Source organism: Helianthus annuus, chromosome 4, assembly GCF_002127325.2.
Source record: "Helianthus annuus cultivar XRQ/B chromosome 4, HanXRQr2.0-SUNRISE, whole genome shotgun sequence".
NCBI lineage: Eukaryota > Viridiplantae > Streptophyta > Magnoliopsida > Asterales > Asteraceae > Helianthus > Helianthus annuus.
The window spans coordinates 147,669,855-147,696,391 of record NC_035436.2 but is presented as its reverse complement, the minus strand read 5'-3'; the positions used below and the strand labels follow the sequence as shown (position 1 = coordinate 147,696,391).

Sequence of the window (26,537 nt, the reverse complement as noted above, 5' to 3'; positions counted from 1 at the left end):
GATTTAGGCAAGATTGGCAAATAAAGGTTGTTTGTTGATAATTGTAAATTGATTGTGATGATTTTTACAAAAAAAAAAATGATATACTTGAAAGCATGTAAACCTCCATTTTTAGGGGAAACTATGGCAAAATTTTCTAAAAATATTAACACTTAGAAAAATATTTTAAACAAATATTTACAAGTGTATTTTAACCATGAGTTTTCCATATAAACTTTGCCATAATTTTTGTTATAAAAATATATGTATTGAAGGTTGATTTTTATAAATAAAAGTGGCTAAATATATATATATATATATATATATATATATATATATTTATTTAGAATATATATACATTGAAGACACACATGTGTGATTACTTTTATATTATGTGTAGTAGTTATATTATTTTGGTGCTTGAAATAATATAACTTATCAAAATACCAAAAATTACAATCCAAAATATTACCAAAATTCCGAGGAATAAATATATAAAGAATACCCAAAATACCGGTAGAACCAAACAAACGAATATAACTCACAAAATATTCCGAAAAATTATTTACAAGTATATTTTGGTAATTGGTATTTTGAACACCAAGAGAATGAAAATGTGATTTTCATAATTATTACAAGAATATATCACATTTTGACAAGGGAAAAATATATTATTTTTGGCATGTATGAGTATATATTTTTCTTGAAATTTTTAGAAGATATATTATTTTTAAGAAATATATATTTTCTTACACATACGAAATACAATATTTTGAGGCGAAAGATATAATTTCCCGAATAAATATGAAATATATCATTTTTGGAGAAAAATGAGTTTATATGTATATTTTCCAAGTTAGACATGAAAATATATTATCTTTAAAACTTATCAGAAAATACAAATGTTTTTGCCAAAAGAAAAATTATAGATAATTTTTCTAGATAATATTTACTACAATATATATTCTGGAAATATATATTGGTGGGCTTTTATTAAAGATAATATTCCGTAATAATCTATATAACTATTAGTACATCTCAAATGGACACAAAAGTAATTTAACCCCTATTTTTTAAGATGGCAGATAAAAGTCTTAAATAAAACCTACTTTTTTACATTTTCCTTCCCATTTTATCTTCCTCTCCTTCAGTTTCTTCACCTTGAATCTCTACAGCCACAAACGAATTCAGCTGTTTCCTATTTCCTCCATCAATTGTTTCCACAACAGCCATGGTAAATTCAAGACATCCAATTGAATATTCTAATTTGAAACCGTCTTATGCGTGTAATAGGTGCAATCAACAGCCATCAAATACTTTATTAATAGCATGTATTCCCTATGTTCTCTCCAATCGATTCATCCCTTGGTTCAATCAAAGTTAACAGATGATGATTCCAACGACTGCGGTAAGATAGGATCAAGGGTTCCCGTGGTTTGAGCTCAAGTGGTGGCGACTACCACTAAGGTTTTGCTGCAGAACCGATCTGAGTTAAGTACCGGCGGCTAAGGTAACAATTAATAAACCCTATCTGTTTCATTGTAAACTATATTGTTTTGTTTGGATTTGAAGTTTTATTGATTTGGGTTTTTAACCGTACTTGCTCTGCTCTTCTGCCTTCAGCAACTCTGACAACCACAAGGCTACCGTAGCAAAACCCTAGACGGTGAGTATTATCAATTCATCTCAAACTGTATGTTAATCGACTCTAGATTTGTAATTCTAAGTTATTTTTGGATCTCGCATTCGTTTAGGTTAATTCCTTGAAGTAATGTAAAATATTTTACTGATCGTAATTGTTTTTGCTGTGATTAGTGTCCTAGATTTTAGTTCTGTTAAAAGGTTGAGAAATAAGAAATTAGTTTGTTCAATCTTCTCATGTTACTATTAGGTTTAAAGTTTTAACAATGTCTATGGTTGATGAGCCTTTCTACCCTATTATCAATTTCTAATGGTAAATAAGTTTCTAGGTGGATATCTTATTTAGATTATTATTATTATAAGTTTCTTGTTGCTGATTTAGTAAGATCAGTAATATTTTAGTCTTGTATTGATAGTTATTATTTATTTTTTTGCTTGGTTGTTATACAAACAGATGGCTGATTAATTTTTATAACTTTTTTTAGATAAAAAAAAAAACGAGGTGAGTTTGTGGATGAAAAGATCAAACGTCTTGATGGGGAACTTGCTCGATATAAGAACAGTTTAAACCGGGTCCTGCTCAAGAAGTTATGAAGGCTTGAGCAATTAGAGTTCTTAAAACAAAAACAAAAAAGAATGCCAGTTACTCTTTAATATGCCAGACTTTGTGAATCTGCATATATTGTAGATCCATACTTGCATAATATATATTGTTTGTAATTGCAAATGTTAAGAATCTGAAATGTCATATGTGGATGCATGCATTTTGTAATCAAACAATAATGTTTAATAATTGTTTTCAGGTACAAAGGACAATGTGACATGCTATATAATCAAACATTCAACCCAGATCACGAACCCGTTCCCCTGACCACCGGCGGTCAGTTCTCGCTCCACCGACAGACACCGTAGAAAAAGCCACCATTGTACCCCATCCCCAAACCACTCACGTATGCGTCGCAGGCACGACGACAACGATAACAAGCGTACTGAAGCTGTGGTTTCAGATTTTGTGGATGAGATTGTGAAGGAGAAGTAGCAGAAGAGTAAGAAGGATAAGGAGGTGGAAGTGAGTGAAGGTGGTGAGATGGACATTTTGTCGAGAGTATTAGAACAGAGGTACCAGACATTTCGTTGTTTCGGATTGACGGGTCGTTCCCTTCTTTTTCGCCTGATGGGAATCGGATGGCTTATGTTGGTTTGCCGGGTCTTTATGTGATTAACAGTGATGGGTCAGGTAACCGAGAGATAGATTCGTATGTTAGTGCGTTTCCAACGGTGTGGGACCCCAAGCGTAAAGGTGTGATCTACACGAGCGTCGGGCCAACCTTTGAGAGCGAGGACACCAGTGTAGATATATACTCGGTTGAAGTTGATGTGGATGAACCGCGGTTTACAAAACTCACCATTGATGGACTAAACAACGTTTTTCCAGCGGTTTCACCTGATGGGAAATGGCTTGCTTTCAGGTTGGGTCGAACGGGTCATAAGAATTTGTATAACACGAATGCTGTTGCAGGTGAGAAGGGGGGTCTAACTCAATTGACAAACGGACCATGCTCCGATACGCTGTCTAATTGGTCTCCGGATGGGGGCTGGATCGTATTTGCATCCGACCGTCACAACCCAGGTTCAGGAAGTTTTGGGTTGTATATAATCCACCCAAATGGAACTGGGTTGCGACACTTGATCCATAGTGGCTCAGCCGGACGTACAAACCACCCATGGTTCAGCCCGGATGGGAAGCACACTGTTTTCACCTCAGACTATGCAGCTGTTTCTGCTGAACCAATGTCGAATCCACATCACTATCAGCCATACGGAGAGAGATATTTACCATGAAGCTGGATGGTTCGGAGTTAACTAGATTGACCCATAACTCTTTTGAAGATGGAACCCCGAGCTGGGGTCCCAAGTTTATGAAGCCAGAGAACATCGAGTGGTCAATAGACGAGGAAAAATGCTCGCTTGAGGATAGTGAGTGGCTCGCAATAAGTAACAGAGTTGATAAAATGAGGCTAAGATCCAATGTGGCGGTTAGATTGTTCGCGTATTGTATAGTATGTAGAATATGAAGTAAATCGATAATCAGGCACGAATAATGTATCCATCCTTGCTTGATAGTACAATAAAATCCAGTGGTTTGTTTTGATTTTGGTTTTGTGTTACTATCAAGGATTTTGCTTCTATTGTTTGTTGGTTCTGCTTGTCAAGGGTATATATTCTACACCCTTTCCATAAATAAAATAACTTGCAAATGAAAAATTAAGGGAAAATCATATTTTGATGCACTATTTTAGTTTTTTGTACATGCATATTCATTCTTCAAATTTGTTTAATGCCAAACTCAGGTTCAAGTCACTCTCAGAAAAACATCATGCTGCACAGTGGAAGGCCTTAACTTGGACTCAGTGGTGCGAATATGGTCAACTCTATAATTTACTAACATTTTTTCATTGATGGTAAATTGGCCTTTGAATTTAATTAATGGCAATTGGATAGTTATATTTATGATATCATTATAATTATGTTATATTTAGGTTGGATGTTTTAGTAGTGTGGATTGGGTCCTTGTGAAAGTATGTGGCAGTAGATGAAAAATAGAAGAAACTTATCATCCGGTCGCTAGAGTAGTCAAACAAGAAGCTCCCAACATCCATTGGGATGACAAATGGTGGCCAAACAATGTAGATGAAATAATTGACATGTGTGAGGCAATGACTAAAATTTATCTTATCACAATGCAAGTAGTTAACATGTGGATGTTTATTTTTAAATGGTTATGTTTATGACTTATGTTTTCTTATTCATGTGTTTTGGTTTATTACATTGCATCAATGTTTATGACTTTTGGCTTAATTGAGTTAGAGTTGTAATGCTTATGACATAAATAGACCACATCATAATGCTATAAATAAGAAAACTAGCAAAAGTATTAAATAGTATATTACGAGCGGATTGATAATCTAACAGAAAACAAGTGTCGCATTGTATATTAGCGTCACCGCCGCATCGCGCGGGTTTACTACTAGTTAATATAAAATTAAGTATAAGGAATACTTAATGAATACAATAAAAATACATATTCTCATACGTATGAACACACCGGAATACGACCCTAATACATGGCAAGACTATACAAGTGAAAGATACCCCCATCCTTGGGAAGAATATACAAGTATAAATACTTGGGAAGTATTAAGTTGATATATATTGTTTTAACAATTATTCCAAAAATTAATAAATATAATTTAAGTTAAAATATTTATTATTTTGACAAATAATTATATAACTTGGAATAATGATAAAGACACTTGGAAACGTAACTCAAAGGCACTAATTAATACTAAGTCAAGGCATGACCCGCTCGTCTAATAAGACCATAGTACATTGTAGGTAGTCGTGTACACCAGAGGAAACTTTGAGTTACATGCGGATTCGAAGAACGCAAAACAGTGAGTTCATGCCCCCCTTTTCTTTAAACTGTTTTGTTTTACAACTTCAGGGGTGAAGTACATGTTACAAAATGTTTACGTACAATTACAATTGGTATGGTTAGCTTTGGAAAGTACAGTAGATCATGTGAATAGGTAGGCGCACTCTTAAGGCCATTAATCCTCATTTTAGGACCGAGGGACGTGAGTGATAGATCTATTCGGGTGTAGCGAGCCCCGCCTATGCGCCCGCCGAATGAGCCATGTGGTGACTATGTCTTACAGCCGGAAGTCCGGTGCGAAGTTTGCTAGGTTTGAGTCTTCCTGCACCATGTCACGTTTATTAATGTATTAGCTACACATTAATTGATCTGTTTCCTTGTTGCTTTCATACCGGATTTCAATTACATACAAACATACTTACAAAGGTTTCAAAGGTTTATTCACAAACACACACATGAACTCGCTCAACTTTTGTTTATGTTTTCAAACTACATGTATTTCAGGAAACTAAGTATGGATCTGGCGGGCGTTAAAGTTTCAAGTGTTGTCTGGAATAAAAGATGTCATCTGGTGTCGAATGATTTGGAGTGTGTATCCTATCTTGGATAGAATACATGTTTCAAAGCTTGGTTATCATTAGTGTTTTTTGAAAAGTCCTTTTGGAACTTAAAACCTGTTGGTGTTGTATTCTGAATGCGAAGTCTATGTTTTTGGGGTTAAATCAATGTTGTTATAATGTTTCAAAACTTAATCAATGGATGAACATCTTGGATTTATTATATAGTTGTTTGTTATAGTTGAATGCAATGATATTAAGCAAGTCACACCAAATCACGCTTCCGAAAAAGTCAGGGTGTGACAGTTGGTTATCAGAGCTTCGATTGTAGCGAACTAGGATTCCTTCTCGAGTCTAGACTACAATCATTAGGGCTCTCACGAAAATATTTTTACAACATGTTTTCATTGCATACACGAAACGCCCAGATCCAGGGAAACAAACAATTTTTATAAAGAAAAGACACAAAACACATTTCAAGGTTTATGTTCGTGGTTCAGTCAGAGAGGCTGGGTGTTTCAGTCTGAGAGGCTGGGTGTTTTACTCTGAGAGACTGGTTGGTTAGTCTGAGAGACTAGGTGGTTTAGTCTGAGAGACTGGTTGGTTTAGTCTGGAAGACTGGTTGGTTTAGTCTGGGGGACTGGGTGGTTTAGTCTGGGAAACTAGGAAGGATAGAAAGTTTAATGAAGAATAATGTGAATACATGATTACATAATAAATTACCTTTGTTTGCATACATTGGGTGTTAGTGGTTACTATACGTACATATGTTAGGATTACGATGTTGCAGGAACACATGTTATCTTCAGAGGATGGGTTATTGGATGCCTGCAACCCGAAGGCAGTCGCATCAGACGACGAGGTCATACCCGCGCCAGAAATATTTACGTCAGACACTGAGAGTGATCCTGACATGCGGACCAAGGACGAGGACGACTTCGAACCATTCGCACTACCAGACTTTGGTAATGATTTACGTTTGCTGATGTCTTCTCTGACAAGGATCCTTTTGTCACTCTTGTTTCGGTCCATGACCACCCCATCACTGGTCATTCCGATGGTGAGCCTATCATGACTCCGATCCTCGACGCCGTACCTCTCATGATCATTTCTCCTGAGGATCTGCCTTTTTGACGATTTGTTTGATGATGACGTTGATTTGTTTGTTGATGGTCCTCCTGATGACGCCCATGATGATGGAAAGTTGGATGAGAACATTGTTGCTATTCCACTTTTTGAGATCCCTGTTATTGAGATTTCCTCTTATTCCATTTTGCACTCGATTTCAGACTCCTTTGAGTCTGTGACATCTGCAGCCTTACAGACGGCCGGATTGCAGCTTTCTACTACTGATTCAGATGACGACACCACTATGACTACTACACTATCACCTGCTCGAGATCCCACACCTTCACACGACCCAGAGCCTGCTCATGAGACAGCTCCAGTTCCTTTTGGGTCAGCCTGATGTTGCACCTATTGATCTTGAGCCGATTTCTGATCCTGACTATGTTCCATTTGAATTACCATATATTACACTCCTTATTCCCGACCTAGAACCTGTACCCGTTGATCTTCCTTTTGTTAAGACATTTGTTCCTACACCCGCACCGCTGATGTTGCTCCGTTCCTCCTGTGGAGTCCGACGTCCATCGCACCGTTTTGCCTATTGTTTTCTTTCAAGACATACCCGCACGCCATCCAGGGGAAGGTACCTTTGGCCAGCACTCGCGTGACAGTCCTTTTGTATTAGCAGCTTTTCCACAGATCCTTCAGGCTGCATTGTTCATTTCTTCACCGCTGGACGAGCCGTTCCGATGGTCCCTACCATACACTATGCTGATTTCAGACCCCTACCATCCCTCACATTTTGGAGGCTACACACGGGATGAGTTGCTCCTGTCACAACAGCTACAGTTTGAGGATTTTGAGTCGCAGAGTTTAGGAACTTGAACTGGCACCATATCCTCCGCCCTGTCTATACTAGTATACTATGATCCTCCACATTCATCACTGTCCCCTTTTACACTCTCACCTGCTGCTATTACACATTTCTTAGGTTTTGATGCTCGTTTCTTTACTATCAAGCAGCAGATAAGTTAATTGCTTCGACGCGTATACAAGCTCGAGGAGGAGCTTGCACATGTTAGCAGCTTGCTTTTCTTCACTCCTCCACCTCAGACACCAGTATAGTTGGCTTTTGGTTTTATGCAGATTGCATTACTTTTGGGTAAAGACACTACTAATGAACCGAGATTGTAGAGACTTTCGAAGACCACTTTTGACCACGTGATTTTGGTATACTGATAGACTTATTGGACAAGGGTAGGGTGACCCTGTGTCCCTTGTGATGTGATACACTTTGTAGACAATGTGATTGTGGTCGGTAAATAATGAAAGCTCAGTCGCCATGTCCTCACTAAGCACGTTATTGGTCTGCATGTTTGTGCTATAATTATGATGCTACGTGCTTGCTTGTTATGTTCTCATTAAATATGTTCCTATCTACCAGCTTGTGCTATAATTGTGATGTTATATGATTGCTTGTTATAACGACTGCGTATATACACATGTAAATACACCTCCTAGGTCTTAATCGATTAAGTAGATGCTTATGTGCTTGTGTCCTTAATAAGACCTGACCTATCCGATCTCTTTCTTAGAAGATGTCGCTTCAAAGGAACACCGATACCAGCAACCCTCTGCCGACGACAGAGGCAGAATTACAAGAGCGCATCTCACAGGCCATCGCACAGTACGAGGCCCTTCGCTCCAAACGCAGCGGAGGTACCTCAGGAAATAACCCACCCAATGGTAATGTTTAGTCACTTAAGACACATTACAAAACATTTGGACATTTCCAAGGGTGCTTTGCTATTGACTTATGTGAATGATGTTGCGTATGTCGCAGGCTGCACCTACAAGCAGTTCTTGAGCTGCAAGCCCCGAGCTTTCGATGGCACTGGGGGTGCCGTAGCTTTTGTGCGTTGGGTTGAGAAGACGGATTCTGTTCTGAGCTTGAGCAAATGTACTCCAGAGCAACAAGTCATGTACATATCTAGATTGTTTCTAGATGGGGCTCTGTCATGGTGGAACCTTCAAGTTCAGACGTTAGGTCAGACTGCTATGTATGCTTTGACGTGGGACGAACTGAAAGAACTGATGCGTAAGAGATATTGCTCGAGGGCAGAAGTCCAGAAGTTGGAGACTGAACTGTGGACCTTGAAAATGGAAGGTTCAAAGATAGCTGAGTATGTGCAGAGATTTCACGATTTATCACAAGTTGCTTCGCGTCTGGTGGAACCGGAGTTTAAGAGGATCGAACGCTTCGTCGGGGGATTGGCACCTCAGATTCTAAGCCTGGTGACAATATCTAAACCTCCAACAATCACCGATGCTATCGACTTAAGTGTGGCGCTCACTGAAGAAGCGATTAGACTAGGAAAATTTTCCACTTCGGAAGAGAAAAAGGAGACTCCTGTAGAGCCATCTGGAGATAACAAGAGAAAGTTCGCAAACTTCAAGAAGGGTACTCGGGTGAATAGCAAGAACATGGCCAAAAAGGGAAAAGAGTATATGGGTATTGATGCGTGCTAGTGTGTATATATTTTAGATGTATATTTAAGCCCTTTTTACACTTTTAGCCAAGTTTTAAATTTATAAAACACGATATTCACTAACACTAAACACACATATGGGCAAGTGCACCCATCGTGGACGTAGTATAGTGTTGGTAAGATACCGAGGTCGTCCAAGGACACAAGAGCTTTTAGTACCGGTTTATCCTCAACGTCTAATCAAATCAAAAAGTTAGAAAAGATTTTTAAACTAAGAAAATGAAAACTAACTAAATGCTGAAAAATAAAATAAATTAAAAACAGATAGACAAGATGAATCACTTGGATCCGACTCGTGTATTAGTATAACCTTTGATTATTTTCGCACTTTCGCACTTGTTTAAGAGATTATCTTAGTTATTCTTTTGAAGGCGACGTTACCCTCAACCCAGTAGTTTGAGTCAGCAAGGATACAATCCTAAAGGGTCAGATTATTGAAAGATAATGAATTAAGTTATTAATGCAAATTATGGTAGGCCCCTCTTTTGGAGGTGACGTTACCCTCGACTAAGTAGCCTGAGTCAGCAAGGATACAGTCCTAAATAGTCGGGTTATAGTATTAATAGTAGTTAACTTATGAGGGGGTCAAAGAGTTTGGATCCCCGCCATCCAATACCTATGGGTATTGAAGGAGATCCTACTAAATTTGACCCAGGTCCCTTGCAGGACCTCTAAACGCTGAACAAGGGCAAGACCCTTACCAAACCATTCCCTTAACCCCCGACCAGGTAGCCAACATACCTCCATGTAGACCGTGGAGATATGAATGGTGAAAATCTTTTATTTTATATAGACAGTAAAATAATGCCAAGACACCACGGACAAACGATAAGGAAAGATCACCTTCAACATAAGCAACTAGTTATTAAAGTCACTAATACAAAACCAAATAAAAAGTGCAAAAGATTGAAAATAAAAAGTATTATACTAAACACTTGTCTTCACCAAGTGATGTAAGAGACTTAGGCAAACATGGCCTTGATTGTCAAGAACTCTTACGATCAATCTTGGATCCCGAGATGACTCACACACTCTATGATGGACAATGGATGATGGTGGTGGATGATGGTGTTGTGATGGTGGTGGGTGGTGGATGAAGTGTGAGAGAGGTGGTGTGCCAAGGGATGAGTTGCAATGAAACCAAGCACTCCTATTTATAGGCTGAACAGAAGGCTGGGCACGGCCCCGTGTCCGCTGGACACGGCCCCGTGCCTGTCCGACACTCTCTCTCTTCATTAATTGTAAGTGCTTGGTTTCATTGCAACTCATCCCTTGGCACACCACCTCTCTCACATTTCATCCACCACCCACCACCATCACAACACCATCATCCACCACCATCATCCATTGTCCATCATAGAGTGTGTGAGTCGTCTCGGGATCCAAGGTTGATCGTAAGAGTTCTTGACAATCAAGGCCATGTTTGCCTAAGTCTCTTACATCACTTGGTGAAGACAAGTGTTTAGTATAATACTTTTTATTTTTAATCTTTTGCACTTTTTATTTGGTTTTGTATTAATGACTTTAATAACTAGTTGCTTATGTTGAAGGTGATCTTTCCTTATCGTTTGTCCGTGGTGTCTTGGCATTATTTTACTGTCTATATAAAATAAAAGATTTTCACCATTCATATCTCCACGGTCTATATGGAGGTATGTTGGCTACCTGGTCGGGGGTTAAGGGAATGGTTTGGTAAGGGTCTTGCCCTTGTTCAGCGTTTAGAGGTCCTGCAAGGGACCTGGGTCAAATTTAGTAGGATCTCCTTCAATGCCCATAGGTATTGGATGGCGGGGATCCAAACTCTTTGACCCCCTCATAAGTTAACTACTATTAATACTATAACCCGACTATTTAGGACTGTATCCCTGCTGACTCAGACTACTTAGCCGAGGGTAACGTCACCGCCAAAAGCGGGGCCTACCATAATTTGCATTAATAACTTAATTCATTATCTTCCAATAATCCAACCCTTTACGATTGTATCCTTGCTGACTCAAACTACTGGGTTGAGGGTAACGTCGCCTTCAAAAGAGGGGCCTACTACAATAACTAAGATAATCTCTTAAACAAGTGCAAAAGTGCGAAAATAATCAAAGGTTATACTAATACACGAGTCGGATCCAAGTGATTCATCTTGTCTATCTTTTTTTATTTTTATTTTATTTTTCAGCATTTAGTTAGTTTTCATTTTCTTAGTTTAAAACTCTTTTCTTACTTTTTGATTTGATTAGACTTTGAGGATAAACCGGTACTAAAAGCTCTTGTGTCCTTGGACGACCTCGGTATCTTACCAACACTATACTACGTCCACGATGGGTGCACTTGCCCATATGTGTGTTTAGTGTTAGTGAATATCGTGTTTTATAAATTTAAAACTTGGCTATAAGTGTAAAAAGGGCTTAAATATACATCTAAAATATATACACACTAGCACGCATCAAGTTTTTGCCGCCGCTGCCGGGGACACAAGGATTTTAAGAAAGTTAGGAATCAACGGCCTAATCATATTTTTATTTTTCTTTTTTATTTTTTTAGGATTTTCTTAGTTTTTCAGCTTCTGCAGAGCTCAGCACGGGCCGTGCCCGCTGAACACGCCCCCGTACTCAATCATTGGAACTGACAATCCTGTTTTAAGTCAGACAGTAAGCTGAACACGGGGCCGTGCTCACTCAACACGCCCCCGTGCCCAAGATTTACTTACTGAAAACAGAACCGTTAGATCCCGGCGGTTGGTAATTTCTGACATAAACATGAGTGATAGTAATTCTTTTTACTTTCGGCACTCTTTTGGTACGTGGTGTGAATTATGTGGAGGCGAACATAAAGAATTAAAATGTTACTTTCTAAATTATAGGCCCCACTTCATCGACCCACCGATTCCTTATAACCTTAAGAGGGGCGAAAGTAAAAATAATCACTATCTCTCCCTCGAATGCGCCCAGCCAGATATTCTAGGAGAAATTCTCCTTGACGAGTTATTTCAACTAGAAGAGCTAATTTTAAATTGGTCAAAAGAGCTTAGGAAGGGTTTTATTGATCCACCCCAAGACGATGACCATGAAGAAATGTTGGGATCGCATTCCGACAACCTCGTTGCTCCTGAAAATACCTTCATACCTAGCGAAGACTTGGATGATAGTCGTCCCTGTGCCGATTGTGCCGTGAAGGACTCTCCATCGACTTCGTTCGGTGCATACATAGACCTGAGCGATTCGGCATACACCTTCTTTAACGAGAGCCCGGGAAAGGGTTGGACTTGTCCACCTAGAATGAAAATAGGAATTACCCTCACCGACAACCTCTTGCGTTCTCGCCTTAGTCTAGGACAATTAAGGTATATTAGGCACTTTGGGGTTGTCCCCACCAGTAAGGAACCACCCGATATCAATAAAATCCTTAGAAGTAAGGAAACTTCATAAAACAGTCTCTCGACACGGGGCCGTGTCCAGCCAACACGCCCCCGTGCCCACCAAAAGATTCCCTTCTGATCCTTACGTCAGAATACGGACAAACTGTGTCAGAATTCCATCTGCACACGGGGCCGTGCCCACTGAACACGGGGTCGTGTCCATGATGCTGTCGTTTTCTATAAATGCAGCCAAGAATTCTGCACATTTGGACCAACTTGGGACAGAGATTTGAAGGAATCTTCTCTCAACTATCCTAGGTAAGTTCTAAAAGAAGGTTCCAACAACCCATCTTGTCCTTTCCTCTCTTAACCATTTCCTTCTTCTTCATCTTTCTCCAAGAACCTCTATTAAAGTTTGAATTTTTCAAGCTTTGTGGTAGGGATTGATGAGTTTTGATTAGGGAATCTTAGTAAAAATATGTTATATAACATTGTTGTAAGTTACTAATGTTTAAAAAGACCCCACAAGTTCAGAAAATAACTTAAAACTTCAAGTTTCCCTGCTCCAAAACTCTGCAGAAAGATGAACACGGGGCCGTGTCCGGTCTACTGTTTCAGCAAATAAACTATCTTTAGTTTGTTTTTTCGTAGAATGTCAAGTGAAAACCGCGAAACATCTTCCGTGCATTCATCAGACAACCGAAGAGGAAGGAGGCCCTCCATTGAAGCTACACTTGTGCATTATGTAATAGCATTAAGGGAGGCTCTCGACGAAATGACGTCAATAGAGGAGGTCTTAATCGACCGTATTAACGATCTTACGGTGGGACTCGAGAGTAGCTTCCAAGAAATTAACCTCTTGCACCAGAGGTTAAATATTATTGTAGCACCCCCGATGGAACCGGTCCTCCCTCAACAGGATTGGAACCTGGCGCTCGGAGTTAACAACCCTACCGGGTGGGACGACTTTCCGGCGGAACCTCCCATGGAGCACCAACAAGAGATCCCGGTGGAAATCGAAACTCCGCAAACTAATGCTAATGAGCCTTCTTTTCTCCTTCCAAGGGAGGTGGAGGAGTGGCTCGCCGACATATGAGGAAAGCCACACCCGGAAGAAGGAGTTCTATAAAGGCCATATCTAACCAAGACTACTAGCTTCTTGGAAATTTTGCTAATTAAAATAAAGTATAGGCTAGAACTCCACGGTTTAATGCTTCTTTGTTTTCTTATCTAGTTTAATATAAATTTAGGACTATGTAAGATCTCTCTATGATTTCAATGGAATGATGGTTTGAATGGTTCATAATAAATAAAACACACTCATGGTGGTAAAGGATGATAAGGGAAATGAGAAACATGGCCCCATGCACAGGAACAAGGCCACACGTCGACAATTTCTCCGTTACAGTAGGTTCAACACGGGCCGTGCCCAGCCAACACGGCCCCGTGCTGAACCCTTGCAGAAAAATGCCCAGTTCAGGTAACTGGACACGGGCCGTGTTCACCAGACACGCCCCCGTGTCCAGGCTTCTGTTTCTTTTTCTTAATTATCGTTACTGGCACCTGAACACGGGGCCGTGTCCGGTCCCCACGGGGCCGTGTCCAGGCTGCCAGTAACATAAATTTTTGCTTTTAAACACCATGTTACACATTCAATCAACCTAAAAATTTATTTTTGGGACACATTGAGGACAATGTGTAATTTAAGTGTGGGGGGATGCTAAAACCTTGAAATTTTGCAAGTCCTAATAACAAGCCTTACACAAAACTCTATTGGAACCGCTAGTCACCCCAAATTTTTTTCAAAAAAAAAAAAAAATTCATTTTTTTTACCTGTCTAAAGTTTAAGTTGGGAATTCTAAGATTAATAAGGTTATATTTTTGCAAGTTTACAACCGATATCGTCGTGATAAAAAGAACTAACATAAGAAAATTATGAAATGACATGACAAGCTTAGTTAAAATTCGATTATATATACTTGATCACATAAAAAAAACCCATTCCCACAAAAAGTGAGTTTTGAGCCTTTATTGAGCATACAAATACACATCTTTAGACTAAATGCTCATTTTTCGTTTCTTGTGTGAATAGCCGCTTGGTTCTTACGACTCTAGAACTTGCCACGACGATTCATTCCCGGTCCTTACCAACTTAAACCCAAGTAAGTAAATGATGGAGGCATTAGGACTAACCCTTTTTCTTTCAAAACCATTATTTTTATTTTTTTATTTTTTTTTCACCTACCCAAAAATTCCCCCTAGTTAACCCCTTTTGAGCCTAAACCTTTCATTTCTTTACCCTAAAACCCTTTTACCCACCAAAACCTTTTTATATTTACCCTTTATTTTAGTAACAAGCTCGGTTTTCGTGTGACTAAAAAAAAATGATGAAGTTAGAAATAAACAAACAAAGCTCTTAAAACAAAAAGCTTGTTTGAAGAAATACTTCATTAAGAATAAAAAGTCACTAAAATAAAATGTTTTACGAAAACCGACGCTTTTTACGCTTTTCGCCCTTTTCTACTAACCACTAACCCAACTACCCACCTTTAGCCCAAGCCTTTACCCAAAAAGTCCTCTTGATATTTACAAAGGTAACAAGTTAAAAAGGAGGAGGATTGATTGCTTGGCAAGCCTATGGTAGAAATAAGTTCCACGCCGCTCTCGAGTGATTCACTAAAAATACACCTTCGGTCGAGTGTGAGTGATTTCTCCCGTGAGGTATGTGAACTTGTATATAAATGGAATTTTAAAAAGGCATGCTATGCCCAAATAAGTAATTTTTCCTATGGAACGTTCTAAATAAATCATAACGAATAGGATTGTAAATAAATAAAAATAAAACCAAAAAGATCTTGGATTCCCGACACTCTATGACAAGCCAAAACCTTCTCTTCTACCCATTCCATTTGGGAGTGTAAGCCACGTATTAAAGAGTTTTGCTTGAGGACAAACAAAAATTCAAGTGTGGGGTATTTGATGTGTGTAAAATGCAACATATAAATTACATCAAATGAGGCATAAAACTAACCCTTTTTAAGTACTAATGTTGGAAAAAGAGTGTTTTTGTCTTTCTTTTGTATTTTCAGGATTAAATGAGCTCAAGTTCACAAAAGAAGCAAAAAGACAGCTAAATCTAACATAAATACAAGAAAAGGAACATAAGTGGATTGCCCGACCCCTCAACAGCATCCTCCCAAGCAAAATAGAGAAGGCAGAAGACTGAACACGCCCCGTGCTCAGCCAGCACGGGGCCGTGCCCAAGAAGCAGCAGAAAAGACAAACCTATAGAAGCTTCTATTGCCCACCACGGGGCCATGCCCAGTGAACACGGGGGCGTGGCGAAAGTACAGCAGGCGCATTGAATTACAATTAATGCGTGGCGAAAGTACAATTAATGCGCCTGCTGTACTTTCGCCACGCCCCCGTGTTCACTGGGCACGGCCCCGTGGTGGGCAATAGAAGCTTTTATAGGTTTGTCTTTTCTGCTGCTTCTTGGGCACGGCCCCGTGCTGGCTGAGCACGGGGCGTGTTCAGTCTTCTGCCTTCTCTATTTTGCTTGGGATGATGCTGTTGAGGGGTCGGGCAATCCACTTATGTTCCTTTTCTTGTATTTATGTTAGATTTAGTTGTCTTTTTGCTTCTTTTGTGAATTTGAGCTCATTTAATCCTGAAAATACAAAATAAAGACAAAAACACTCTTTTTCCAACATTAGTACTTAAAAAGGGTTAGTTTTATGCCTCATTTGATGTAATTTATATGTTGCATTTTACACACATCAGGTATCCTACCTAGGTGTGACAATTGTCGATGTTATCATATCGGGCGATGCAGATATGGAAAATGTGAAAACAGTGGCAAAGTGGGGCATGTCAAGGAAACTTGTAGGCAAGGTACTGGACATAGTAATGGAGGCCAAGATGGTAGCGAGAATCACGAAGGAAACAATGACAACAACGACTATCAAGACAGGAAGAGTAACGAGCAAAAACGTGCTGAAGGTTGTCTTAACTATGGAAGTAAGAAGCATTTCAGAAAATATTTCCCTAAAAACAATCAGGCACAAGGATGAAAGCTCAATAGCAGAGCTAGGGGAGCATGCCAGGATCCAAGCATGGACATCGGTACGTCCCATATTAAGTCAACGTTATGCATCTGTGCTGCTAGATACTGTTGCCAATTTTAGTTTCGCATCTCTAGAGTTTAAGAGTATACTTGGTTTAGTAGCAAGTAAATTAGATAGCCCGTACTCGATAGAACTAGTTAAGGGGAAGCTTCGACATGGAAATTGGGATGGATTGGTTGTCAGGCAATCGAGCGGAGATTGTTATCCGCATCCCGATGGCGAACGAAGAAACGATCGTGATTCATGAAGCAGGATACACCCCTATGGATTATCAGTTGTTTAAAGGCACGGAGGTTTTTGCGCAAAGGATGCAACGCCTTCTTGGCTCATGTCGTGGACAAGAAGCCGAAGAACCTAAGTTCGAGGACATCCCTGTGGTAAGGGAATATCCTGAAGTCTTCCCCAGAGACTTGTCAGGATTACCTCCTCAACGCAAGTCGACTTCCACATTGGCTAGGTACCAGGCGCCGCGCCTGTAGCCAAGGCACCCTATCGACTTGCACTTCCTGAGATACAAGATTTGTCAACGCAACTTCAGAAGTTGCCAGTTTCAGTACTGTTCGTCAAGGAGAAGGACGATGATTCTCAAATGAGCATCAACTCTCAGGAGCCGAGTGAGCTAACCAACAAGAGTCGGTAACTCTGCTGAGGATAAACGAATTATTTATTTAACTAACTGTGAGGATTCCACTACTATTTTAAGATTGATCCTTGATCGAGTATCATTAACTGTGAATTCAGGAAGAAAGTATACTGAAATATAGTGAGCCGACAACTTGTTTTTGAACCTACACTAATATTGTGTGTTTTCTACACGGTGCACGAAACAGTTATACACAGAGTGCAAAACTTTGAGAACCTAGAAAACATGTACCTAGGACCTTTGGGAACTGAGGTCAAAACTCATTAAAGGTTATCACATGGAAACTACGTCTATTAACTAAGAGCAAACCCCATATTTCTAACATATATACTATTTCAGTTACCAAGCAGATAAAGCACTCAAATTTCTATTGAAATTTCCACTTTTGCTTCTAACAAAGTAGAATTTTGCATCTCTACTTCTCCTAATGATGGGTGCATCATAACAGTTTTCTCCATTAAAGAAAACACTTCTTTGCCTCGATACTTGATCATTCCTTGTTGGGATTGAACCCTCCCAGAGGAACAGATAATGAAAGCCAAAACCGGATCACAACAGCGGACTCACAATAAGCAACTGTTTACTATAAGCTTTCCCCTTGACTGTGGCTCCAACAACTGATATACTCCAAAGTACTGCTTTCATCAACATCTGCTGACCTACAACTGCTGTTCTATTCAAGGACTGATGAAGACTAAAAGCCCTGCTGTTCAATTTGCTGCCTTGAGTCAAGCACTGCTGATCATGACAAGTACTGCTGGGTTCACAACGGTGGAAGGATGCAGTAGCAGTTTATCTTTGCTCTATGTAATGTAATGCAATATAAGTAGTTAGTAAAGCAGTTGTTGTGTAGATCAGTAGATAGAGTTTGTTAGATTGTTAGATGTCACTTTCATGGTGACGTTAGCTGAGATGCTTCAGTGGTTTGGATTGTCTATAAAAGTAACAACACTATGTACTGTTACATTTGATTGACTAAGAGGATTCTTCTTCTTTAGTCCAATTATTTCATCTTGTGCAACCAACCTTGGAGTATCAGGCTGAGGGGGAGTTTAGTTGTGTAAGCATGCTTGTAATCTTTTGATTTTCATTGTAATCATTCAACGTAATGAGAAAGCATGTGTTTATCAACTATTCTCTTCTTTGATTGTGTTTACAAAGTTTGTATCCATTTCCGCGGCACTTTACATTGTTTTATATTCATTGATTTGTCAAATTCTTACAAACAAGCACAATCATGACAGCCTCCGATCCTAACAATTGGTATCAGAGCTAGGACAGTCAAATTCGATCTAACAATCAATTTGACATAACAGTTCAGCTCAAAATTCATTGATACTAAGGTTGTTTGTATTTAGTTGGAAAACAGAGCAATGAGAAATCATGTTCAAAATGATGAATCAGACACTCTGTATAACAACCAAGTTGTCATAAAATTCACAAATCTCAAACAACTAGTAATATCATGCACAAATCACTCATAGTCCCTAGATCTGGAAACTTAACTGGTAACTATGATATGTTTATCTTCATTCAAAATTGATTTCAACTATTGTTATGAATTTGTGATGATTTCATCATATTTTTTTTTACTAAAGTATGTACCTCATATTAGCGAAACCTATGCTCATATAAACATTAGTGTTTTGCTAACGAAGAAAGAGGGAAATAAAGCTTTAGTCAAAATTTCTTATGTGTTAAAAGGCAGGTTGAGAATCCTCAAAAGGACCAAATCAACTTTGTCAAAACACGTTAAGAAAATCAGCAGTCAAAACAGTCCAAATCATATGTAATGTGAGAATTGGTAATAAAACATGTACAAATGTGGCCAGATCTCTCAAAACATTGCTGAAAATGATTTTGGACTGAGGATTCTTTCATAAAAACCTCCCAGTAAGTAATTTACTACTTATGAATGGGAAGGGTAAAAAGGGAAGAAGAAAATGAACAAAACTCAAAAGTGTGCTTATCTCAAAGCTCTTGAAGCCAAAAGAAAAAGAGTATAAGCATAAAACACTTATGAGGTCAAAATTGGGTAAACAGTGGTCATCATGCAACTGTGTGCGTTCATCAAATACAGGAATCGTTCAGGTAACAATGGCATCTCCAGTAATTGTCCTTAAAAGGAGAATTTACAATCAATTGTCAAGAAAATGACCCTAAACAATGGTCAAAATAACTTGAGAATGATATGATCATGTTCTTACTTGAAAAGCTGTCAGATCCTTTTGATGTTATTTTCAAAACATCCTTTAACTATTTCTTAAGGTGTTTTTCTCAAATAAAACCGGATATATTACTTCATTTTCTTTGAATAATATATTTTGGACTTTTACTCATTTTTAATAGTAAAAAGTTCATCTCTGGTCAGGATGTAATTTCCTTATTTTTGTGTGAAATTATTATTCCTAAAACTAATCAAAAGGAAATGGTACACATGTCATGGTTATGTCAAGCTCAAGTTAGTTTATTACAGATCAAAAATTGATTGCAAATTAATTTTGAACTACTAAGATACTCATGTTCTAGTTCAAATAATTAGACACAAAATGAGTAGCCTTAGTAGAAAAGTCTTCATCACCTGGAATGCCAAGCCACTGTCAGGAAAAATGAACATGTGGCAAAACCTTGAACAAAGATTTCTGAGATAACTACTAGCAATTTAAATTTGATAATCTACATCAAAAATGTATTTTGTTAAGCATAGCATTCCTGAAGCTAAACAGATGCTGGACATGATATTGTGTTTACACAAGACAAAATCAATTCCTACATCTGAATAAGCAGATGCTAACATTATTTGTCAATAGTTAAAACATTGCTGCACTAACAGTTGTTGTACTAATGGTCTTCATTTTTCTACCACTGTTCTTCCTTAACTGCTGTCGTGCCTCAACATCTGTTCCCTAACATCTATCCACTGCTAAAAGTCAACCCCTGTTCTCATTTTCCTTTGATAAGCACTGATGTTCAAAATCAGTGTTGTATCCACTGATATGCTATCCACTGATGTAGTAAAAACATCCACTGATGGCAAAAATCACCCACTGCTTCATTTATTACCATTGTAACCACTGATATTTGTTTCATCAGTGCCCCCCCCCCAAAAAAAACAACTGTCCTCCATTATTTACTCTTTCATCAGGGGTTGGCACGTGGTCAGTTTTTAGTCGTTAGATCATTATAACCGCTGCCACGTCAGTATTCACTTTTTCCCTAAAATAAAACCCTGATTAAACCCAAACAGGGGCTCACACTGTCGAATTGAATTCCAAAATTCTCTTCTCAAAGCAGTTTCCCACTCTTCTTCACAAAAACTTTCTTTGATCTTCTTCATCAAAAATGACGAAACCAAAATCGAAGTCAAAATCAAAACCATCTTCTTCCTCCACCCCAACAGACGCCACTCAAATGGCCGCTGAAACCACAGAAATCCGTTACAAAGCCCCTCACAATTATGTGGGTATACTCACAAAACCCACAACCGATAACACCTTCGACTCCATCATTGATACCTTATCTGCATCAAAGTATAAAACTTTGTTAATAGCAGACGCTCCCATTTATCTTCAAACCCAGAGAGAGTTCTGAAAAAATGCTACCCTTGAAAAACAAGGAGACATCGTCACAGCCATCAACTCCTCGATACAGGGTAAGAAGATTCAAATCTCTCCACAATCTATTTCTGAAATCTTCAAACTCGATGACTTGAAAGGTAAAACCTCATTTTCTAAAACCGAGTTGAAAAAGAATTTCATAAATAGGGGCTATGCAGAGCAACCAAAAAGGGATACCTTACAAAAGGGTTATTTTCCTTCTGCACCCAGATTTTTATTTCACACACTGTTAATGTGTGTTTCTAATAAAACAACGTCTTTTAATGAAATACCAACAAAAATTCAATGCCTGGGGTATGCAATTTTAAACAATGAAAACTTTAATTACTCCCAGGAAATATTTGATGATTTGGTAAAAAACGTTGATAATAAGGCATTTATGCTCTTTCCAAGATTTTTAAGCTACTATTTTGAACAAAAATTTGTAGAGAAAGATGCAGATTTGCCCAAACAAGGTGCTTCTTTTAAAATAAACTGTTCAACACCTGAAACATTCTCTAGAATGTTGGCACCAATAAAAACAAAAGCAGAGGTGCCTGAGCAGAATTTAGCAGATGAAACTGCTCCTCAGGTATCTACTGCTGAGCCCACTGCTCCAGGTGATCAAAGCAGCACACCCACTGTTTTGAAACCCACACATGCCACCACAAAAAGAATCAAAAAGAAAACATCCAGAAAGCCCACCAAATCCAAACCAAAGGCAACTCTGGAAGATGAGATCCCAGAGTCAATGCCAGTGACAACACAAAAGTCACCAATAACCACTGCTGCTACTTCCTCACAGCAGATGGAAGAAAGATCTCAACCCTTGCCTCAAACTCCTCCTGCATCCTCACAAAAGGATCAGGTTGTAAACACAGGGACCCCACAATATGAAGCTCTGGACCCACTCGGATCCATCTTCCACAGTCCTAATCCCAAGGACATGTCTCTTTCAACCCCTTCACCCTCACCCTCCATACTACCACAATCCATGATACCTTTGTTACATACAGTTGGTATTACTCAGACACAAACCAGTTCCTCAGAAACACCTATCACTGTGAGTATACTCCCACAAGTGACTGGGTCTGATGTTGATATCTCTGTTATCCCAGCAACAACTGAGGAGGTTACACTGAAGGAATTACAAGTAATTCCTGTCAGTAGTTCAAGTGGAGCAACCACTACAAATGTTGAACCCACTGGTTTGCATTTGGATAGTGGTTACATACATAAGACTCCCTTGAAGGCAATTTCTTCGATAGCACCACTGAGAACCACCAGTGAGATTGTTTTAACTACTAGTAACATCAAAAGGTTATCAAGTGCTGAAGAAAGAAGTCCCCAGGACCAAGAACAAGGGGCATCAATGGCTGATTTTTGGGACTCTGTTCCTAAGTCATACATTTGTAAAACCACTGCTGGTGGGGATTCAGATGATCCTGTTAATTCAGGTGATGATTCAAAATATCAGGAATTGACGGGCAGGGTCGAAAACCTTGAAACCTCTGTTGCTGAAATAAAAGATATGGTGCAGCAGCTGTTAAAAGCTCAGAAAGCCCAATCCACTGCTCCTCCTGCTCAAGCATCTGCTCAACAAGCGCCTGCTGCAAATGAGTTATGGAACCTATTCCAACAACTGCTGGAAAGACAAAAACAGATGGCAGATCAGCAGCATGCTATACATGTTCAAAAGCTGACATATATGGTGGAATCAAGATTCAAAGATACTCAGGCGGATATTAAAGCTATAAAGGCTCACATTCAAAGTGCCTCTGGAAAGGTCCCCTCCACTGTTCTTTTCATGAATGAACCCTTCCCAGATAATGCCAAAAAGGGGGAGAAGATCAAGTGGAAGAAAAAGGGAATTGATGATGGTATGTATGTTGAGCCAGAAAATAGTCAAGCCAAAACTGCAGTATCAACACACACCACATCACCACACACCACCACAACTACTGCTCCACCACCATCTGTGTCTACAGCATCAAAACCACCATTACCATCAAAAACAGCCAACCCATCATTACCTCCTGCCAAAAAGCAGAAGACGACAGATGTTATAACATCTGTTGTAATGGCAACAGTGGTTGAAACACCAGTTGTTTCAACAGCTGTTAGTCAGCCACTCATCACCACTCAAACTATGGCCATCATAACCCCTGCTTAAAAGCAGAAGACATCTGCTGATACATCAGTAGTTGTAATGACAACAGCAGTTGAGACACCAGTTGTTTCAACAGCTGTTTGTCAACCATCCACCACTGCTCTCACCTTTCCTACATCACAACCAAAGCTCTTCAACAGAAAAAGAAAGCCAATCTCTGCCGATGAGGGCATACATGATCCTAATGCTGCAAAATATCCACTGGAACTTGAAGCTATCAAAAATGAGATGAGGCAATTCTATACAAAAGAAGATCCTTCAAAAAGAAGATTCTCCTCACTCATAGGCTACATGGCACCAGAGGATATGGATGATTACCTCAAGATCAAGGCAAGGCAAGCTAAAATAAGAGCTAAAGTTGAAAGTGAAAGTGAAGGTTTAAATGACGAAGGCATTGCTAAAAGACTGGAGTTCTTCCTCACAAAAGTAAAGCAGATAGAAGAGTTTGTACAAGAACTAAACAAAGAAAAGGCTGATCAACGAAAAAAGTTAAGAAAACAATACCTAGCCTACATCATGAAAGAGAAATTCTATCCTGCTGAAGAAAACCAGTTCGAAGAATGGCCAGTAGTTGCTTTAAGGCATGAGGCAGAAAGGATTGAAAAAATCAAGAATGATCCTACAAAGAAGAAGAATGCTCCAAACTAGAGCAAATACAAAAAGCTCGTTGCTGACCTAACTGCTGAGTATAAAGGAAAGAAAAAGGAGCTGGTGGATGCAAAAATGGATACTGCTGAAGCCATATCAAAATGGTCAAAACAGCAGACTGATGAAGCCTATGAAAGGCTGAAGAAAAGGAAGATAACTGTTTCAGGCGCTTCAAAGAAACGTGAACAAATGATGAAACTTGAACAGCAGATTGAAAGCCTCAAAACACTGTTCAAATCAGCAGATAATCCTACTCTTATGACAAACCAAGAAGAAGGAAAACAACTGTCTGAAGAAGAGGTCAAAGAAAAGGAAGCTGAGTACTTCAATGATGCCATCATGAAAATGGGTCTAAAAGAAGAGAACTCAACAAAGCTTCAGAACCTTTTTAGGAAGGTATTGACCAAGCCTGCATCACCAAACACTTCGACAGGCATGACAGACTTTGATAGGCAAGAGCTGATCGAAAAAGAGACTGCAGAAGACATAGCTGCAGCCAACAAAGTCATTGAGATGGCCTTCAAAAGAATGTCTGAAAGTCTGCAAGTTTTCACAAGGCCAACATCTCCAAACTCATCAAAGAATAAATCTCTCCCAAGAAACCCATTAGGTTTAAAAATACTAAAGTGGATATCTGATCAAAAGACCCACATATTGACTCTGGTCAGAACCAATGGTGAAGTGAAGTACATATCAAGGAAAGAAGCACTAGGCCTTAGTGTTGAAGATTTGCAGGATCTCCTTGAACTTACACTGTGTAGGGATGATGATGACACAAGTTCCAAGAATTTTGAAGAAGAATTTAAGAGGCAAGCTCAGGAACTATTGATGAGAAATAAAGGTCCAGAATAATGAAGGGTTTTGGCATTATTTGTTCCAGGGGGAGATTGTTGGGATTGAACCCTACCAGAGGAACAGATAATGAAAGCCAAAACTGGATCACAACAGCGGACTCACAATAAGCAACTATTTACTATAAGCTTTCCCCTTGACTGTGGCTCCAACAACTGATATACTCCAAAGTACTGTTTTCATCAACATCTGCTGACCTACAACTGCTGTTCTATTCAAGGACTGATGAAGACTAAAAGCCCTGCTGTTCAATCTGCTGCCTTGAGTCAAGCACTGCTGATCATGACAAGTACTGCTGGGTTCACAGCAGTGGAAGGATGCATCAGTAGTTTATGTTTGCTCTCTGTAATGTAATGCAATATCAGTAGTTAGCAAAGCAGTTGTTGTGTAGATCAGTAGATAGAGTTTGTTAGGTTGTTAGATGTCACTTTCATGGTGACGTTAGCTGAGATGCTTCAGTGGTTTGGATTGTCTATAAATGTAACAGCACTATGTACTGTTACATTTGATTGACTAAGAGGATTCTTCTTCTTCAGTCCAATCCTTTCATCTTGTGCAACCAACCTTGGAGTATCAGGCTGAGGGGGAGTTTAGTTGTGTAAGCATGCTTGTAATATTTTGATTTTCATTGTAATCATTCAACGTAATGAGAAAGCATGTGTTTATCAAACTATTCTCTTCTTTGATTGTGTTTACAAAGTTTGTATCCATTTCCGCTGCACTTTACATTGTTTTATATTCATTGATTTGTCAAATTCTTACAAACAAGCACAATCATGTCAGCCTCCGATCCTAACATTCCTTCATTATAGCGAATACTCATTGTTTCATTCCTTGGAATTCATATGTCACGCATGCACCATTTGATACGCATGTGGTTTCATTTCGGGAAAATCGTTTCGTCAAAGTTCAAATATTAATTGCTAAAGCTAATTATCGATTTGTGATTCGAATGACCTACATTGTCGTAATTGTTGGCTTCTTTGTTATCAAGTCAACACACTTTCTTGAAATTTCTCTTCAGTTACATACATGGTTTATCTTTGTAACCATGCGGAATTCTCTTGTTGATACATACGTTTATTGTCGGGTTATGTTGAAACCAAGTTAAATTGCTTGAACTTGTCCATTTCGCATATTCAGTTCGAAACACCATATGATGTATTGAGAGCATCATATTCAAATATATTTTTGCAAACATTCCTTTTGTTTCGAGTCATAGTAGACTTATTTGGTTCACGACTCCACTAAATCGTTTATTGGTTTCGACACCTTATGGTGATGCTTTCACAAAATTAAAGCTTGCGCTAATTTGGTTACGCACCTCATACACGGATTTAATTGTTTATTTATTGACGTGCTCTAAATCCGTTTTGTTTATCACGATTAAAGCGGTCTCAACACAGTTGTGTGTTAAGACAATGGTACATAGATTCATTTCATATCACGGTGTACCTCCTAATGATTCTTTCATTGTCGATCGAATGCCTTGTGGTACTTATTACTTTTTCAACTTCGATCGAAAACAGTGGCTCTTTGTTGTTCTATATTCAATTGAAAGGTCCTACAATGCCGGTTGAATCTAATCCTCCGGATTGCTTCATTACACTTTCATTGATCTCAAGCACGGTGAACTTGTTCGGTCACCACTATTATTGAATTATGCCAATTACGACACCTTGTGGTGTCATTACAAACTTGTAGCTTGTGCTAGTTATGGTCAACCGTTTCACACAAAACTACACACACTTCTGTTTGACTTATTATCTAAACGTTCTTAATGCAACTACGAATAAAGAGGATGATGCACCAAATTCGTTTGCATTTCATTTTGGTGAATTTTCGCGATTCAGTACTGTCGACACACAAATTCTATTCATTTATTTGTTCAAAAGCAAGCAAATAATTTTTGTATCACTATT

The 26,537-nt window shown here is 38.9% G+C and overlaps 1 protein-coding gene across 1 annotated transcript; it reads left to right on the top strand.

Annotated features, from left to right (window-relative positions):
• The first annotated feature begins 2,805 nt into the window (after positions 1 to 2,805).
• On the top strand, positions 2,806 to 3,462 carry LOC110933440 (tol-Pal system protein TolB 2). The gene has a single exon (XM_022176662.1). It carries the CDS (start codon positions 2,806 to 2,808, stop codon positions 3,460 to 3,462), a length of 657 nt encoding a protein of 218 aa, XP_022032354.1.
• The last annotated feature ends 23,075 nt before the right edge of the window (positions 3,463 to 26,537 follow it).